The sequence below is a fragment of the Marmota monax genome, unplaced genomic scaffold (genome assembly GCF_021218885.2).
Source record: "Marmota monax isolate L192 unplaced genomic scaffold, Marmota_monax_Labrador192_F-V1.1 WCK01_AAM20220418_F8-fsc00022, whole genome shotgun sequence".
Classification (NCBI taxonomy): Eukaryota; Metazoa; Chordata; class Mammalia; order Rodentia; family Sciuridae; genus Marmota; species Marmota monax.
The window spans coordinates 3,881,719-3,902,216 of record NW_026695215.1 but is presented as its reverse complement, the minus strand read 5'-3'; the positions used below and the strand labels follow the sequence as shown (position 1 = coordinate 3,902,216).

Sequence of the window (20,498 nt, the reverse complement as noted above, 5' to 3'; positions counted from 1 at the left end):
CTCTGGTTCTAGAACCTTCCTCTTGCCAGAAAACATCTACCTCCACTTAGAAGAGCATCTCCTGCAAACCAGCTCTAGAGGGAAGAATGAGGAGCCTGGGTTGTGAGAAGGACAGGCAGAAGAGCACTTGTGAATTGGCTTCGGCACGAGGGCAGGGGAGTGTGAAGCCCTGAGCTGTGCATGGACGCTCCCAGCTGACTTAACCACAGTCCCTTCCCGGCAGCACTCCCAGCCTCACCCACTGTGTCCACGTCCTCTATCCTGGAGCCCTTGCTTCTGCTTACCAAGAACTCCGACCATCTTCCAGGAATCATCAAGGATGGGTGGGTGACTGCTATAGCCTAGCACAGGGATTTCTTGACCCTGGGAACGCTCATGACCTTGACCTCCACCCCACGTGGATAAGGCATTTTCATGATGACAGTTTGAAGTTGTCATGGCCCAGAACAGTTCTATCTCTGAAATCTGCAGCTCAGGCAAGCCCCAGGATGACCTTCTGATTCTCAGAACTTTCTTTCATTTCTTGACTTCCCCATGCCAGCTCTTCAGCTACAGTTGTTTGTTTTGTTTTATTAAATATGTTTTAGTTGTAGATAGACACAATACCTTCATTTATTTATCTTTTTATGTGGTGCTGAGAATCAAACCCAGTGCCATAGATGTGCCAGGCAAGTGCTCTATGACTGAGCCACAGCCCCTGTCCCTCTTCAGCTGTTATTAAATTTGTCTTTCTCCTAGCTTCGACCCAGCCTGTCCTGCGGCACCATCACTGAAACCATCATTTCAAGGAAGTGCTTCATTCCCATGCCCCGCAGATGAATGGACCTGAATCCAGCCAGCGACCTTCCTCCCCCAGCACCAGGCTAAGACATTTAATGTTGTGCTTCATGTTAGACCGTTTGTGGTCTGTCTCCTTGTCTAGCGAAAGTTCCCTGTGAGTGGGGACTTTATTGTGTGCACATCAGTATCCTCAGTGCCTAAAACAGCACCTAATAAAAAAGTACGTTAAAGACAGTCTCAGTGAGCCCACCCTGTCTAATTTAATGCTGCCTGAAATGATGGCCAATGACTTCCCTAGGGCCATCAATATTCTGTTTGTGGCTCACTCCTTGGGCTGGTCCCTTCTGGTATTCATCTTCTCATTTCATTTCTCTACAAGCTCACTCCTAGGGAAGATTTTGCCTCTTACCTTCATATAGAAAACTGAAGGTGGAACCTCCATTTGACCCAGCTACCCACTCCTCAGAATATATCCAAAGGACTTAAACTCAGCATACTACAGTGACGCAGCCACATCAGTGTTTATAGCAGCTTGATTCACAATAGCTAAGCTATGGAACCAAACTAGGTGCCCTTCATCAGGTGAATGAATGAAGAAAATGTGGTGTATACACACAGTGGAATATTACAAGCCATAAAGAAGAACGACTTTATGACTTTTGTTGGTAAATGGATGGATCTGAAGACTATTCTGCTAAGTGAAAGAAGCCAATCCCAACAAACCAAAGGCCGGATGTCCTTCTGATATGTGGATGCTAACACACAACGGGATGTGGAGGGTAGAAACTCACTGGTTTAGACAAAGGGGAATGAAGGGAAGGGAGGGAGATGGAATGAATCCGACATATCTTTCCTATACGAATACACCACCAGTGTAACTCCACATCACGAATGACCACAAAAATAGGTTTTACTCCATGTATGTATGATCCATCAAAATATACTCTACAAAATTATACAAAATTACATATAAGAGGATGTGAGAGGAAAGGGAAAAAAACAAGAGAGAAATGAATTACAGTAGATGGGGTAGAGAGAGAAGATGGGAGGGGAGGGGAGGGGAGGGGAGGGGCCAGGGTATAGGAAGGGGATAGGAAAGGCAGCAAAATACAACAGACACTAGTATGGCGGTATGTAAAAACATGGATGTGTAACTGATGTGATTCTGCAATCTGTACACGTGGTAAAAATGGGAGTTCATAACCCACTTGAATCAAATGTATGAAATATGATATGTCAAGAGTATTGTAATGTTTTGAACAACCAATAAAAAATACTCTACTGACATATATAACTAAAAAGAACAAATTAAAAAAAAAGAAAAGAAAAGAAAACTGAAGCAGTGGGCTAATGGCCCCCTGGGCTTCCTGCCCTTCCTAACTCCAAATGTGTTTGTATTCCAACCTCTGCTGCCTGTCCCCTCTGGCACCAGGAAGCACAGGCCCTTCCTAAGAGCAATGGTCCTGGCTTCTTTCCTCTGGATATATCCTCTCTCAGCTGCCCACAGCAATGTCCACCCGTCCTCCCATCTTCCACCCGAATCTCCCCCCTTCCAATGCTCTATGTCCAGCTGCACAGAGCCCTAGGCCACTCCAACTTCTGCCACCCCTTCCACTACGCTTGCTGACTTTCCTCCACCTTCTTGACTGCTCCTCCTCACTCTCCTTTGGAGAAGGCTTTTCCTCTCTCTCCTGTGAGGCCAGTTCACGTTCTTATCTCCATTTCCTTCCTGGAAATCTGTGCTGCACTGTCCGCTGCACTGATGCTTCCTATGTCCTCATCTCCAACCCCAGCTTCCCCAGCTCCGGCACATGGGGCCTTCCTGGTCCCCAACTTCAAAGTATCCCCAAGGGTGCTCTCCCTTGCTGCGGCCCACCTCTTGCCTCCCCAGCACTTCCTCTGTGTTCCTCCCACCCCTGGGAGCAGCCACAGGGCTACCGGTCTCCCATCAGATATCTGAGCCCCCCTCTTCCCCAGTTCTTTCTCACCGTCTCCCCTAGTTACATAGAGAGCATGTCTTACGAGTTCTACCTCCTATGAGCTATTGCCCAAATCGATCCATTTCTCTCCACCCCGAATGTCACCATTCAGATCTGGGCAACCATGACCCTCGTCCCGACAAGCGCAGCAGCCTCAATTCTTAGTTACAGCTGTGACCCTTCAACAGCTCTGCTCACATCATGCCTCGTTTAGAGCCTTCCCTTCTGTGACTTCCACTGCCACTGACAGGAGGTCCTGACACTTTCGTGTGCTTCCAGCACCCTGCCCCTGCTCACTGCTCTGCCCACAGACTCTTCCCTGCTCACCCCTCTCTCGCACCCCCACGCACACCCCAAGTGGCCAGCCTGCAGAGGTCCTCTTGGTCTCAGTCTGGCTGTGCTCTCCCTCACAGCAGGAACCCTGGAGTGCCACTCTCTTCCTTGGGTCAGCCTTGGCCTCCACCTCACCAGGCCTGAGCCAGGCAGCAGGCAAGCTGGGGAAAGCCACACCCAGAGAGGAACCCCTCAGACACTCCCTGAAACACACACTTCACTTTTTTTTGACAGACTTTGGAGAAATTGCAATCCACTGAGCCTGACCTATAGGATCTCTGTCCACATTTACTTCTTCAGCTCAGAGTCTTGCCAGCCCAGTGATGCTCACACTACACACCAGCCATCAAGACCCACCTGCAGGCCTTGAGCTCGCCAAGATTCTCACTATGTCCTGCACCAGCCTTGCAAAAGCTGGTCTTTGCTCCGCTGGTCTGGAAGCCCCTGAGCACCTGCCAGAACTTGGAGGTTGATGCCTGCTCTTGGGAACATGCCTGTCTCTGAGTGCTTAGGGCACGCTCTGCTCATCAAAACCAGAGGATGACTTTGTTCGTCTGTTATCCTGACCAGACTATCATTTTCTTGAGGTCAGAGGGTATCTTAGTTCATAGTCCCAGTGATTGAAAAGCATTCAAAATCTAGAAGGCGTTTGATTAATTTCTTGGAAAACTAAGTACATGAATGAGATGATGAATGGATAAAGGAATGAGAGGAGGAGGAAGAAGCTGGTCAGCAGTGTCTATGGAAACATCTGTGCCCACACTGCATGGGAAATTTCACTCCAGAACTGGCTTCTCCAAGATGAGGAGAAAAATGGGTCCGGTGTCTCTCACACTCTTACTTAGAGTCATCCTGGATGCATGATCTGAAAGTGCACCTGTTCAAGCCATCAGCTGGCTAGCATACCTTCTTTAAAAATTGCAGATGTCCAGGCGATTCCTGTGCACTTGTCTATTTATTTACTTAAATTGCTTTCCCTCCCAATGTAAAACTCCTTGAAAAGACAGAAATTTTGTGTGTGCAGGAAGGATAGCAGGTCTGGCAACATGGGTGTATTTTAAAAGCCTCCCAAATCACTCTAATAAGAAGTCACAGCTGAAAAATCATGATTCTTCAGTGCTTCCCCAAATTCACTATGCTGACCAATTTCTTAAAGGCTTTGTTCAAAATGCAGCAGCTGATTCAGTAGGTCTGAGGTGGGGCCTGAGAATCTGCATTTTGCAAGTTCCCACTTAATGTCCATGCAATTGGTCCTTGGAGCAAAGTGGGAGTGGCAAAGACCTAGTCACTCTCTTGCTGCTGCTTTACCTTTGGCATTTAGCCAGTGCTGAGGCAAGGGCTAATGTCAAGGGTGGGTGGGGATGGGCATGGAGTAGCTGGACTTTCAAATCAAGGGGCATCTGCAGGGAGGCACTGCTGAACAGGAACTGGATTAAAGCGATCACTCCTGATTTGCTCACTTTAACTGAATCAAAGAAAATGTTAATAAAAAAATGACACATTTTTATCTAAGACTATCTAAAAGGTCCTAACACTTTCTTTAAAAAGATATAGTTTGTGTTTTGATTTTTAATAAAAGCTTTAAATAGGGCAGTGGTAATTTTCATGACCTAAGATGTTAAATGAAATATATCTGTGTGTTATACCTACGGCAATCTCCCCCCCAAGGATAGGTAACATGGATGGGCTGACTCTTTGATGCTTCTTTGTAAATGGAGACACTTTTAATTCCAGTTTTGTAGATAAGAGAAAAATGAAATACAGAAAGCTAAAATGATTTAATTTAGATCACGTATCAAAAACACAGGATGAGGCCCAAACATATGTCCTGGGGGCTCTGATGCTAAAAGATGTTTAATAGAAAAAGAAGCAATAAACTTTCAAAAGATCCTAACTTAATTTTTTTCACAACTCTTGTATCTCCTTGAAATACAGTTACAACTTAGTCCTCCTGCACATTTATCCTGCTGGAATGTCTCTGTTCTGTTAATCTAATCACAACCTATATTGTTCCTAAACAAGAAGTCAAAGTGGCATTATAGAGGTACATCAAATAAACTCATATACATTAGAGAAGGAAGAACAAGGAGACAAAAATGGTAACAAATCAAGTTTACACAAATAGATCTGACCCAGCTGTCCCACTCCTGGATATTTGTTCCGAAGATCTAAAATCCACATGCTACAGTGACACAGCCACCTCAATGTTTATAGCACCAAAATTCACAAAAGCCAAATTATGGAATTAAAACAGGTGTCCATCAATAGATTAATGGATTAAGAAATTGTGGCATATATATACAATGGAGTTCCACTCGGTCATCAGAAACAATGGAATTGGGGCATTTGCCGGTAATTCGGATGGAAATGGAGACTATCATGCTAAGTGAAATTAGCTAAATTCAGAAACTCAAAGGTTGAGTGTTTTCTCACATGCAGGAACTAGAATAAAATAGAGAGGAGGGAAGCATAAGATTACATAAGGAACCAGTCACATACAAATTAATAGTCGGGTGAAAGGAAGTCTAGTAGAGGAAGGAGAAGAGGAGTGGGGGAGGGTGGGAGGGAACTGAAATGGATTTCCATGTGTGTATAAGTTTGTTGGGATGAACTCAACTACTTCCTGTAACTATAAACTCTAATCATCATCATCATCACCCAACAAATTTGGAAAGCTGGGCAAGGTGGTGCACATCTGTAATCCTAGCTATGAGGGAGGCTGAGGCAAGAGGATCCTAAGTTCAAGGCCAACCTCAGCAACATAGTGAGGCTGTGTCTCAAAATAAAAGATAAAGAGGGCTGGGATGTGGCTGGGTGGTGGAGTGCTTGCTTGAGCATGTATGAGGCTCTGGGTTCAATTCCCAACTGCAAACAAACAAGCAAACAAATTAATTTTGCTCTTCTATCAGTTAGGTTGAAAGAAAAACATTTTGCAGCACCTGTTGGAAACACCAACACCAATTTTCTGATGGTAGGCCTGTCCCTGGAGGCTGCTCTGTGGCTGAGCCAGCGGCCTGGTGTTGGTTCCGATGGCTGGTGCAAATGGCCCCATCATCTCTCCTACTCTAAGTGAAATCTCAGAGAAGGCAAACCCTGACATGGTTTTAACTTCCTGGTGGAGTTTCCATAGGCTCTTCCTCGATACCATCTGGATGCAGGTATGCGTCAGGTAACCACAGGGACGTGTGCTAGGAAATTCATCTTCTGGGGATCTCTGGGACCATCAGAGAGGGTGCCTGCACAAGCAAGATGCTGCAACGTCACTGGGCAAGACCTTATGGGCCATATTCCTGTAGCCTTGGCCGTCACGGGCAGAACATCACTACACTGAACATGACTATGTGACCAAACAACAGGAGCTCCTCAAACCCAGAGAGTTAATTTTTTAGGAAAGGTTTACTAGACTCTGAGAACCACCTATAATCATGTGAATTTTGGAAATGGAGCTCAGTGAACCCAACAATGAACAGCTAGCGTAAGACCAAATCAGAAGGTCACTATTTAGAACTGGACATTCGTGAGATGAGAAAAAAAGGATGCAGGTGACATTTTGTTTGGTTTTTAGCAGTTCTGAGTTGTTAACTAGAAGACTATAAAACTCCCCCAATGATTGTCACTGAAATGTATCGTCATGCCGCCATCACCATGTCCAACTTTGGGACACTCCCATCACTCCAAACTTTCCTTTGTGCTCCTTAGCAGCCAATACCTGCCCCCTCCCCCAGAACCAGGAAGCCACTATTCTGTATTCTGCTTCTATAGTCCTACCTTTTCTAGCTTCATATAAATGGAATTATACGTGTGCTCTTCTGTGCCTGGCTTATTTCACTTAGCGTGATGTTTTCAAAGTTCACACGGTTGCATGTAGACGTAGTTCTGATTACTGTGTAGCACTCTGCTTCACAGCTTTACCTGATTTTGTTTTCTCACCTGTTGACAGGCATTTGGGTTGTTTGTGTGGCTTGGCTCCTATGAACACTGCTATAATGAGCAATGACTTGGAAGTCCTTGGGAGGACTTGTGTTTTCATTTCTCTCAGGTAATAGCTAGGAGTAGAATTGTAGGTAGTGTAGAAAGTCTACGCTTACTCTTTGTAAAACTTGCTAATCTCTTTTCCAAGATGGTCCTTACCGTTTGAGCTTGGATGTATTGAAATTTACATTCCTGCCAGCAATGTATGGCGATTCTGCTTCTCCAGTCTCACTAACACTGGGCACTCTCTTCCTTCATTGTAGCCTGTGATGGCTAATTTTAGGTCCCAACTTGGCTGGGTTAATGGATATCTGAGAGCTAACAGGGCCTATCTCCAAGTGCATCTGACAGGGTATTTCTGGAAGAGACTGGCCTTTGAATCAGTGGACACAGAAGATCCACCTTCACCAATGGGTGTGGCCTCATCCAGTCTGCTGAGGCCCAACAGGACAGAAAAGTGACGAGGGCACATCCTCTGTCCTTCCTGGAGCTGGGACACCCACCTTCTGAACTTGGACATCAGAACTCCAGGTTCTTGGGCTTCTAGACTCTGGGACTCACCTCATCAGTTCCCTTGCTTCTCAGGACTTTGGACCCAGATTGAGAGTCACGTGGGCTTGAAGTCAGCACACCTCGGGACACCTTGGCCTCTGTAATCTTGTGAGCCAAGTCCCATAATAAACTTTGTTATATCTCTATCTCCCCATATATAGAGAGATAGATATGGCTACTGGTTCTGTTTTTCTGGTGAACCCTAATATGTGATCCTTCGAGTGGGTGTAGGGCAAGGATTTTTTGTTTGTTTGTTTGTTTTGGGTTTTGGTACCAGGATTGAACCCAGGGGCACTTAACCACTGAGCCTTTTTATTTTCATTTCAGATAGGGGTCTTGTTAAGTTGCTGAGGCAGGCCCAGAACTTGCAATCCTCCTGCCTCAGCCCCCGAGTCACTGGGATTACAGGTATGCACCACCACAACAGCTGGGTGAGCATGTTCTGAATAGAGAGAATGTACTCGTTTGCACTGAGTCTAGAAACAGGATCAAAATAAGAAACCACCAGCCCCACCCCCCACCTGAATTGTCTTAACAAATGAACGTATTCAGAATCTAAGAGCTTGTGTGACTTTCCTCTCATGGTCTTTTAATTTTATATTTATCAACTTCTCTCAAATAATTTCTTAATTTTATCAATTTGAATCTCATATTAAATCAAAGTCTTGGTACAAAGTATCTCACTACTCCGATGCTTCAACTACAGAGGGATCTTTCCATATCTTGCTCTAAAATGTGAAGTATAAAACCGCAGTCCTCGCGCCAGCCTGGGCTACAATTTATACACACCGTCTGTACAATCAGTTCATTTTATAGCTGTAAAACAAACCTTTGAACTACAATAAGCCTACCAGGCACTGGTACCTTCTCCCCTGTCAGTGCTTAATTCAATTTATCTATGTTTTCCATTCCTTGACGATGCATTAAAAAAAAAAAAAGCAACGGTGCACTTCTGCTTGGAATTTCCCCAGCAGGTAAGAAAACGCGCTATGTGTGTGTGTTTATCACATAGCTGACTCTCTTTCTAGGAAAAAATTTGATTGACAAATGCAAATTTTTAATGGAGAAATACTGAGGCAAGCATGCTACAAATTAACTTCAGTCATGTCGGGAAGTCACCTAGAGCCACCCTTCGCCCGCCATGTGGAAGTCCAGAGGTGTGCTTTGGTCATCTTCTCACAAGAAGCCTGTGGGGCTCTTACTGCCTCAACGTCTTTTCAGGCTTAAATCACATAATGAGAGAGCTTTGACACCTACTCTAAAGGGTGGCCACAAGGCTGGTGACACCAAGTCTGCCTGCAGCCCCTCCTACACTGATCTGGTCCGTGCGCCATTTTTCTTCCTGGAGGCTGCGGGGTGGAAATAGGCGAAAAGGGAGAGAATGTGGCCCACAGTGAGCAGGAATGCCCAGGGACTGCTAGGAAAAGGCCAGTTAGTGCCTCGATACTTCATCTAGGGCACTACCAAGGTCTGGCCCTTGCAGAAATGACCAAGACCTTTGGAAGATTCACTTTATTTCCATAGTCATAGCTCAAGCCACACAAAGTGGTAATCAAATCAAAATGTGAATATATTATCTCACCATGCTGAATAATCTTGCAAGTGAACAGAATGCTCCCTTTCCTTGTATTAATAATTAAGTACTCATTTGAAGTTTGCTTGGTAAGTACAGAATTAAAGTAAAAGGTCTAAAGTAATGGTGTATGAGCTGCCAGAGACAACTGTACAGTGCACCGTCCATATGATGTACAGGTGTCCCCGCTCTCTCTTGGGAACTATACCACTCCTGTAGCTTAGCCTGGTTTCTCTAGACCCTGGACTGTTTAGGGCCACACTGCTAACATTCACTTCTTTAGAATCTGCCATGGTGTAGACATGGTTGGCATGTGTTCCCTGAAGGTTCAGGGGTTGAACTTTAATCCCCAGGGGAGGTATTAAAAGTCTTAAAACCATCCAACCATGGTACCCCGAAGCAGGGCCTTTGGGAAGTGATTGGGACTGGATAAGGTCTTCTGGGTGGACGCCCCATGAGTGAGTCCTGGTGGCTTCATAAGAAAAGGGAGGGACCAGGGCACATACATGTGTGTTCCCTGTCCTCGCCCTGTGATGCTCCGGGTCACTTCAGGACTCTGCAAGAAGGTCACTGCCAGATGTGGCCCAGAACTGTGAGTGACACAGACTTCTATTCTTTACATAGTTACTCAGTCTTGGATATTCTGTTACAGTGACGCAAAGTGGACTAACAAAGTCCCTCAAACTCTGCTGCATTTTGATGTACTGGATGCACTAAAGAAGTTGTTCCCTGTTCTTAGTAAAGCAACAGGTTTCTGGGGACTTAGTTATTTCACCCTCAGAGTTGTTTTGGGTGCTTTGGCTCCACATTCCCATGGGAGGGGAGGCAGCTGTCTCTCGTAGACTGACTGGACCCACAGCCACAGAGTATGAAAGTCTGTGAGACTCCTGTTCCTTCCACGCAGCACAGAGAAGTGGTCGTGGGTACAGGTGTGGGGACCAGGCTGCTGGGTGGGAAACCTGGCTGCTTATTCACCTGTAAGAGAAGACATCAACCTATAGGGCACATGGCTGTGGTCCAACTACTCTGAGGCCCAAGATGGGAGGATCACCAGAGGTCAGGAGTTCAAGAGCAGCCTGGGCCACATAGCGAGACCACAGCTCTTAAAAAAGGAAAGGAAAGAAAAGAAAAACAAGAAGAAGGAATAATAGTACCTACCTCATAGGGTCATTATGGGGATCAACTGTTACCACACGTCAGCTGCTTACGAAGGGCCCAGCACGTAAACATTCAGTCAGTGCTAGCTGTTATCATTCTACTCTACTTTGAATTTATCATATTCTCTTAATGTTACCTCCCTATAACCTATCATTGTACTTATTCTTTGTCTTGGTCTGTTTTGTGCTCCTGAAGTTGGGCAATTTATAAAGAATAGAAATGTATTTCCTCCTCCTTCTGGAGGCTGAAAGTCTTAAGATCAAGTTGCCAGCGTCTGGTGGGGGGCCCCTGCTACATGCTCACGTGGCATGAGGAGGAAGACCGGACAGAACCAACTTCCTCCAGCAAGTCGGGAACCCAGTTCCAAATCCTGTGGCCTCATCGTCCCTTATAGGATATACCTCTTAAAGGATGCGGAAACACACAAAATTTGGAGCAGACCAGAGCATCCTCTATTAGTCTAGTCAATGTTCTGTCCCCAGTCCTGCATATCACAAACCCCAGTTTAGTAATCACACGTAATCACACAGCTGTCCAACAGGAAACGCTGGTGTATGTATGAATGTGCCTGTTGTAACTCCTCAAAGTCAGCCTTAAAAGAAAGGAATTGTTGGAGGGAAATAGTTCCCTCTTACTGCTGTGACAAATTACCACAAATGTAGTGGCTTGAAGCAGGACACATTTATTGTCCTCTAATTCTGGAGGTAAGCAGTCCAAGAAGGGCCAGCAGAGCCATGCCACCTCTGAAGGCCCTGGAGACAGCCCTGGGCCTACTCTCTGGCTTCGGGGGTCCCAGACTACACCTGCACCTTGGACCTTCACTTCCTCTGCCCCTGCTATCAAGCTGTCTTCTCTGATCCTCACACTCTGCTCTCCTCCTCTTAGAAGGACCCAATTGCTCAGGATAATCTTCCCACTTCAAAAGCCTTAGCTCAATCCCTTCCTTAACAGATCTGCTGCCATCAAAGATAATGTACCCACAGGTTCCAGGAACTGACATGGACATCTTTGGAAGGCTATTACCTTGTCTACCTCCAAAGGAAAAGCACTGTGGACTTATCTGGTTCATCTACACCAGTGGCACCTGATCACAGGGCACTCCACTGCCCTTAGGGGACATTTGGTAATATCCGGAGACATTTTTTTTTTTTTTTGGTTTTCACATCTGGGAGAGGGATGCTGCTCTGGTGGGTAGGTCAGGAAAGCCATGAAGGACCCTACGATGTCCACACCCACAACAAAGAATTACCCATGAAACCTTCAGTTATCCATGGAACCTTCTGAGCTGGGAAGTCACAATGCAATGGACACCAGTTTGGGGATGTAGGCTTACAGAGAAGTTTTATTTTAAATAGGTCTGGTCAATCTAATGTGTTTTATATATTAACAAGTTAATTTAATATGTTACTATAATATGTTATAACTATGTTCTAATATATTACATAGATTAAAAAAATTTAAATCATAGGTGCCCAGACTTCAAGATGGTCCTGAGCCTTCTGCAGGGTCTTGCTCTTGCCCAGCTCAGCCTGACTTCTGCTCCTTGAGCTCAGAGGATCACAGGGAGAGGCAGCTTTGCCAGAACATCCCTTCCACTGGGAGAAAGATTCAAGTTGGAGCCAACTTTAAAGAAAGCACCTTGGGTGCCAATTCCTACTTTTCCAACCCTCAAGATGAGGGTCGGTGCTCAGGTTTGAACACCCCCAGGCTTCTACCGTGACTGTATGACTGGAGTGAGATTTCTATCTTTCTTTCCTTTCCATACACTCCGTGCTTCTCACTCTTCTTTATGACGTGCTTCTGCCCAGGGTTTCCTCTAGAGTTTTCTGAATCTGCAACAACTTCTAAAAGAAATAGTAGCTGCATTTTCGGTGGCAGAAAAGATTTCTAACCAGCCAAGGACTGAGTATATGTGCGTGGAACAGTGAGCCCAAGAGAGCAGGAGGAAGAGTAACTGCAAACATCAAGGTGTCCTCACAGCCTGTGAACCAACGAAGAAGGAAGAGAGACAGCCTGACCATGAACTTGGTATCACGGAAGCTATTTCTATGGGGCCATTTCTCTGCCAAAATGTAGTTCTTGAGGTGTTTTACACTTGACATGATTTCTAAGTTATCATGAAAAGATGCAGGTTAAATACATTTTGGTGAGTTGAGAATTTCCAGACTCTATTCAAGAACCATGTCCCCAAATCATGAATTCACAAGGTTCCAGATTCCAAACATCACTCTACTCTGTGACGTGGGTACTACAGCAGGAATCTTCCTAGAGCTCTGGGGAAAGCCACCTGGAGGGGTTTACAAAAATGTGCCTACCTAGGTGAAGAATCCAATTTCTTCCAAATTAAACTGTAATAAAAATGAAGAGGGGGAAAAAAAGGTAAGCGAGAGGAAAGGACTCGTACACTAAGAGATCAGAGTCCTAAGGACAGAAGAACTGACCCTAGCGAGGTCAGCGCCTATGTGGAGGTTTCTCAAGACTGGACAGGCATGAGCATATGACAGTATGGCTGGTGGAGAGAGAAAGAGGCATGGGAGGACCTGCGGGGGAGTAAGCAGTCTCTTTGGCAGTTGGGTACAATGACCCTGGACATCTCCCAGGCAAAGTAGCTATGTAGCATTTCCCCAGAGAACAAAGAAACGTCTTTGTTTCTGAGAAAGCCCTTGGATGGGAAAGTACATGCCATCATGTGGAGCAGCAAGCGGCTGAAATCAAATGAGGTCTCCCTCCAGTTCCCTACAATGGGTCTCAGGATGTGGGATCATCACACCTGAGGCCCAGAGCAGAGTGTCCACGAACAAGCAACACAGAAAAGCAAAGGGCACCAGACCCTACGACTCGCCTCCCAGGCACCTCCCCTGGTAATCTTGCAGCTTAGTGAACAGAAACCCAGGTGATAATTTCCAACAGAAAATGGTTAAAGGGCGTGAGTATAGCATTCATGCCCGAGGAAGCTGCATTCAGCCTCTGTGGCTGTCCTCCTGAGGCAGGGACACGTGCTCCTCTCACGTCCTCCTCTGACTTCTGTTCCTTCTATCCTCATGACTGACGTCTTCTTCAATTCAACCCCATGCCTCTGCTCTTGTCCTTTTGAGAACCCAAATATTCCTGAGGCTCCCACTGTCCCCAAGCTGACAGATCCAAATCTGAGCTTCTTATGCCACCTCCACCGACCGTCCTGCTCACCCTCCCTCCCTTGGATGCTCCTCTCAGCTCAGCCAGCACCTCCTCGTTCATCTCCCAACCACTCTACTTGTGAGTGGCTGCCACTACCCTCCTCAGTGCCTTGGATATTAAACAGTGGCCTCATTTCCAGCTCATTCACGTCCCTTGTTTCAGTTAGCACGGCAGTTCTCCATGGCCATCTGGGGCTCCCTGCCCACTGCCTCCACTGAGCCCTGGCTCCCCGAAGGTCACAGGCAGCTCCCACTGTTTGCTCTGTCCACCCCACCTGGTGTAGCGCTTCCAGACCACACCCTGTTCAGGAGGAGATCTGCTTCCCCTCACCACCACACTGAGGCTACACATGGCCTTTCAAGGCTTTCTACCACATATGCCTGTCCATCAAGCCTGCTTCCATGTCTCAGACCCCTTCAAGGCATTTCCCACACCCTGACTTCCCCACCTAGCCCAAGATGACCACAGGTCACTTCCTCCTCAGAGCTCACACCTGAGATGATTGAGCACTTAACAGTGTGCTCACCATCCCTGCCTTCATCTTCTTTATCCAACTACATAGCGAGTTTCATAAAAATAGACATATAGTTCTTTATCACGTCACCCTATACCCCGGAGCTAAAACAGTGAATTATTTTTTAGAATACGCAAGTTATTTAATCTACTACTTCAATGCATTTTGGTATTTCTTGATTACAGACACAAAAATAAGTGGTCTATAATGAGGAAGAATATAAACAAAGCAAATGTGGAGATACATCTATTAGCATTTTGTTTTCAAATGTTATACATTAAATGCAAAGACAATTGCTTACCTGATCTGATGCAGTCTGATGATTTGCAAACGCCATCTAGACAAAGAAGAGTATATGCATAAGTATTTGCATGTTTTCTATTTTATCCATCGCTTTTAAAAACTGACCATTAAATAGCAACTCCTTAAAAACCTTATGTTAGGGGGAGGGTGGATGATGGGAAAGGCAGCGGAGCACAACAGACACTAGTATGGCAATTTGTAAATCAATGGATGTGTAACTGATGTGAATCTGCAATCTGTGTATGGGGTGAAGGTGGGAGTTCATAACCCACTAGAATCAAAGTGTGGAATATGATATGTCAAGAAATTTGTAATGTTTTGAACAACCCACAATAAAAAATTAAAAAAAAAAAAAAAAAAACCTTATGTTATATATAATTGCCAATGGCTAGAAAATAATAGAGGGAGAAGATAGGAAAATCCTAAATTTTAATTTGATTATGAAGAGAAATGTGTTGTTATTATCATCTCTAAAAACTAAGCCTTAGGCCTGACTAATTGAAATAATCAGTTGTTCCAGTTATCTTTCAGTAATCACTTTTTCCCATTAAAGAATCTTTACTAATCCCTATTGTGAAAAATGTCCAAGACTCAAATTAGACTTCTTAAATTCCTGTGAAGCTCTTCAGAATTTCCATGGCACAGCAAAAATTGACTAATTGCTAAGGCTGGCCATAAAACTATGTATATTTTAATAAAATAAAATTATATACTAGGGGGCTGGAGTTGTGGCTCAGTGGTAGAGTGCTTCCCTGCACGTGTGAGGCACTGGCTTTGATCCTTAGCACCACATATAAATAAGTAAAATAAAGGTTTTGGAAAAAAAATTTTATATATATATATATATATATATATATATATATATATATATTCATAAAGTAAACATGAAGGCCCTAAATATATTTGGCAATTAACAACTTTGCTCCAACATAAAAGGCAGTGTATTTGAGCCAACTCAAGTTCATTGTTTCAACACACAGGTGTTACACTGTACAAGTGAATCCTGTGTTGCCATATGTCTCTGTTCTTAAGGTATGGGTGACGGCAGGAGCAGGAGATGGAGACCCTTCTCTTTGCCCTGCTGACACCCAGCATGGGGTCACTCACCGTCATAGGTTGCGTAGAGCGCGATCATGGTCACGGCTATGATGGTGAGCAGCAGGACGAGGACCGAGAGGCTGATCTCCAAGGGGGTCCATCTCGGCTTCTTTGGCTTTGGAGTGTTGATATCAGTTATATCCATCTGACTTTCCGATCTTCCCATCACCTAAAATCTGCAGATAAACACAAAAATCTTAACAAATAGATAAGAATAAACTGTGTATAATTTTATAAATGTTTAATGTGGCTCGATAAAAGTAAAAGGTTAATTTATTTTAGATTAGAAATAAAAGTTGTTGTTGAAAAGTCAAAACGTAGATGCTGAAAGCAAAGAATATACAGCTATGTGAATTCCACAGGCCCCAGTCACAACCTTTCTGTTTTGTTTGCTGTCACTGAAGATTCCAGCAATGTTATACAAAGCGAGTTTGTTAGACACTCACATAGTTTTAATGCAGAAGTTCATAAGCAAATAAGGGGCTGTACCATCATTAAGAAAGCTTACAACTCACTCTTGTGAACTTTGGACTAATTTCAAAGGTGGATTTTACATCTTGCTCCAGTGGTTTATTTTACAAGCTCAAAATCAATGACTAATACCTTGAGGTTTTGACTAAGCAATAATTTGAAATATGATTACAGATAGAAAACAAAAGGAACAAACACTTGAGGTAGTTTAGTCATAAAAACAACTTTTGTTTTTACAGCTCAAAATCACTACTCCTGCTGATAGAGGCATCAGTTAACTGGTCAGACAACATTCTGAAGACGTCAACTCAGAGACCAAAAGTCAGTGGAATGAAAGATATTAGCCATATCAACGATTCTTTTGCAACCAAAGGAAAGAAAACATGATCAAAAAAGCCTACCTTGCAGATTAGGGTATCAGCCCTTAAGCCAAATATTTAACTTATATAAATTAGTGTTATTCCTTCTACCAACTATAGCTGACATCTAGTGGGTTCTTTCCATGTGCCAGCATCAGTTCTTAGAGTTTTCCACAACCTGATTCATTTTACCTCCACAAGGTGGATATTAATATTCCAATTCTAGGAAAATAGGCCACAGAGAAGTCAGGTAACTTGTCCAAGCCCACACAGCAAGTCAACATTCTTTCTAAGAGACACACGTGGTCATGTTTGAAATATAACCAACTGCACCATCATGCAGTAAAAGCTGTCTTACCTCTTAGGCAGAAATTGTGGATACAAACCTAAATATTAAATCGTGGTGCTTCTTTTAGAGGCCTATAAGTTCTTATAAGCCACTTCCCAAAACTTAGTTTAAAAAACTTTAGTTTTTGTGCTTGACGATATGAAAGAACCTCTGAGAGGAACAAATTAGCTGTGGAATTTAGTAGTTGTAGAATTTAGTCCCTAGATTAAGTAACTGCTCAGAAATGTTCTTTCAGATAAAGATCTTTGTTGAATTCACACACACAAGTCCCTGAGGGTGTGTTTTGTAGAAACTGAGCCACCAGAGAAAGGAGAAACAGACTGGCCATTTGAGGTGTGGTCTGGGAGACCCAGCAGACAATAAGGTGCTCATTTCCTCCAGGGAGTCATTAATAAGTGAACCATAACTGCACTTTACAGTCCTGGATGCAAAGTCTTAAGCACTCTGTCCCTTTGATTACATGAGGCTATAATCAAGGACAGACTATTAAATAAAAATATTTTATTGAACAATGAAAACCACGTCTGCTCAATGAAAGTGGAATGTAATGTACCTGAATGTTAAAATGTCTTACTTAATGGTTATGTAACTCATGCTACTTTAGTAGCACAGCCCCTGGGGTTACAATATGGAATTGCATTGACTGTAGTTCTAATTTAATAGAGGTGACAGTTGGGCAAAGAAAAGGCAGGAACAAATTTAATACCTGGACACTCTACAGAGAGGCAAACAATCAAACGAGTAATTCCCCCAGTCCTCTTCAATTTCTAGTCCTGCCTTAAAGAACACCTAAATATTAATCACATCTGCTTTAGGATTTCTCTGAAATTTCTCTCCTCCTGCTCTAGTAATATTTCAGAAGACAAATCAAGAGACATGTTTTACTGGGTTAAAAAAAAACTTTCTTATTTTATTTATTTTTCTTTCTTTCTGAGAAACATGACTCAGTGTCTCTGTAAAGTAAACTTGAGACTGGGGAACCAGGGCAGTGCTCTTTGGCACCACCAAGCTTCCCAGTGTGGCACAGCTGGTGGGCAGGCATTTCTTGCTCCCTCTGGGCTACCTTCCCGGGATTCTCCCCCTTATCCTTCAGCATGGAGAGTGGAGGCAGCCGCAGAAACAGCTTTGGGGAAATTCAGGTAGCGACCCAGGTTACTAGCCCTTGGACCTTCATCAAAAGAATGTCATCTTGAGTCACCAGCAGACTTTTTCTCCATCTGTTCCTCTTAAAAAGCTTTGTAGATTCTTTTTGCCCTTAAGTAGCACTTTTTAACAGTATTGAGCAAAAGAGGGAAAGCTGCAAGTTTAACCTCTTAATTAACTTTGCCATTCATTTTCATTTAATTCCAGATGATAAGCCATTTTCTTTGAAGGAAACAGGGGTCAGGATACTGAACCTCAGGAAGGGACATAGCACTAACTCCTAGTTACCTGAACTTCCAATTTAATCATATACAACCACATTTAAGAGAGAGGGCTAAAGGGCACATGGAAATGAAAAAAATATGAAAATTATATAAAGTTGATACTTGGATTCTCATATAAAGCAGGATATGCAAAAACATTCCTACATTCTTAAAATACTTCACCTTAACTAGAAATGTGTTAAAAAGCTTCAACTAAAAACCAGATACCACCCCAGAGGGGAGTAGATGATTAGAATTGAGATCTAACCCCAAAAGGACCCTGAAAACTTCAACTTGACATTCTCAGAATTAATTATCATTTTGCTTGAATATAAGCTGAATTCCAAAGCAATATGATGTAGCAATTCTCATTCTCACACTGGTACAGCGTTAAGTATCCATTTATCAGACTGTCAAATCATGAAACCTGGAGGATAACCCATTTGTCCAAGGGAGATCTGAGTCTAAGCAATTTCATCTTCACAGCATATTATAACATTAACTTATTTCTACAAGTCCCTGAGGTTTGCTAGGCAATGACAGTTTGCATTCATGGAAACTGAGGCACAGAAAAGCAAAACAGGTTCCATATTGAGGCTGCAGAAGCTGAGGAGGAGGGCACTCAGTTGAAATCCCCACGTTTCCCACACATCAATTAAGCCAGTGCTTCCAGGGTCTGAAGTATGGAGTCCTGGACACAAAGTCCCAACAACATCACTCCCAGAGGCACAGGGCATCCAGTCTGAGAAACTACAATATCGTTTTTTAAAGAGCTGGAACCCAGCAAAAATGCAAGGGAGTGAAGCTACACGCTCTCAGAGCCTATTTGCTCTGAGTAGCAGCTTCCAAATGCTGACGCTGCAAGCCAGATACTAGTTTCCAGTTTAATAAAATTGCCATTTGAATCACATATGGAGGAGAAATAGACTTGATTGAGAGGCTGAAGAGAGATGATCGGTTGCAATTACCCTTATTTTAAAACAGTACAAATAGACTGAAACTGGTTAAGTAAGGAAAAGGTCTTTCAAAAAAACTTCCATCTACAAAAGAAACACCCTCCATGCCGCACCAACCAACCCTTGTGAGATTTAAGCATAAATTATATAATAGGAAATCAAGGTTCAAAGCGAGACGAAGAGGTGGAATCATGAAAAGATCTTCAGGTTAAGAAAAGAAAAAAAAATAGAAAAGTGAGTTAAATGAGGAGAAAATCCGACAGAAACCAAAATGAAAACAAACCTTGCTTTTTTAAAAAACCAGTGTCTGTACAGCGGAATGGCAAATTCCCAGCCCCCAAATCAACCCCGGTGCAATTTGGTAGCGCAGATCTCGGTAACCAAACATAACTCCCAGGCAGAGGCTGCAGGGAGCTATGGAAATGAACCTGGAGAGTCGACCTGACATCACTCGCAGAGCCCTCCTCCCAGGCACCCTCGGCCCCTTCCCTCCCCTCCCCTGCGCTCCGCTCTGGTCCCGGCGGCGGCTCCTTCCCAGGGCACGCCTCCTGCGCCCACGCCGCGGGGCGAGGGGCGCCCGCCGCTGCCGGCGCCCGCCCAGCGCCCCGGGCGACCCCTGCGCCCCAACCCCGGGTGCAGCCGGCCCTCCCGGGACTCACCAGCACGATTCGGGAGAAGTTGGAGGCTGAGCAGACACATCCCGACCAATGAGCGCGCGGGGCGGGCGGCCCGGAGCTTCGCCGAGCGCCCGTCGCTCCGTGCGTCCCCCAGCGCCCCGAGGCGCGCGCTCCGGCCGGCCGGGAGCGCCGCGCCAAGGCTGGACTCCAGGGAGCGATCGGCCCGGGGCGGCCGGAGCGACAGGGCGACGGGGAAGCCCGGCATCCCTCGGACCCGCGCGCGAGGGACTCACCGTGGCCTCTCAGCAGATCCCGCGCGGGGAGTTGGGCGGCTGCTCCCGCCTGCGCCCGGCCGAGCTTCGCCACTTGCACATCTCCGCGCCCCGCGTGTCTCGGCGCGCTCAACCCCGCCTTGCAGCCGCAGGACCAGCGAGAGGAGCAGTTCCCTGGGTGACCTGAAGGTTTCCGCTAGGTCTCCCAAATCCTGCCTCATCACGCGAGGGGGCCGGCACGGGGCGGGGGCGGCGAGAAAGTCCCGGCTCCGGGTCCCCCACCTCACCATTCCCAAAAGGGCCTTGCCAAACATTCTTGGAATTGCTTAGCTTGGGGCTTTCAAGAAAACAATGCACCGGCTCTTCGGGATTCTGTAGTGCGGGTGAAGGTCCCTTGGCCTCCCTAGTGGACTCGGGCAGTAATGCTTCTCCTTCTCTCTCGCCTTCGCTCCTGCTCGTCCCTTTCCTCCTGCGTCCAAGCTTCCTTCCTCCCTCTCTCTATTGATTTTTCACTCTCCTCCTCCTTTGTATTTCTTTCCTTTTCCTCCATCCTTTTCCTTCTCCCTCTCTTCTCGTCTCCCTTTCTTTTTCTTCCTCAGAGCAACACGATGTCAGGATTTGCACTGAAA

The 20,498-nt window shown here is 45.0% G+C and overlaps 1 protein-coding gene across 4 annotated transcripts in view; it reads right to left on the bottom strand.

Moving 5' to 3' along the window:
* Mme (membrane metalloendopeptidase) overlaps positions 1 to 20,498 on the bottom strand; it is a 123,008-nt gene that overhangs the window by 62,587 nt on the left and 39,923 nt on the right. The window contains exons 1-3 of one of the 4 annotated variants that reach the window (XM_046431377.2): positions 19,891 to 20,045; positions 15,449 to 15,615; positions 14,340 to 14,375 (exon numbers count right to left, since the gene is read on the bottom strand). In XM_046431377.2, coding sequence (XP_046287333.1) covers positions 14,340 to 14,375; positions 15,449 to 15,605 — 193 coding nt within the window. In that variant the 5' untranslated portion in view covers positions 15,606 to 15,615; positions 19,891 to 20,045. Of the gene's footprint in view, positions 1 to 14,339; positions 14,376 to 15,448; positions 15,616 to 19,263; positions 19,430 to 19,639; positions 19,662 to 19,890; positions 20,046 to 20,498 lie in introns of those variants that run through there. The other 3 variants (XM_058574956.1, XM_046431376.2, XM_046431378.2) reach the window with 3 other exon arrangements.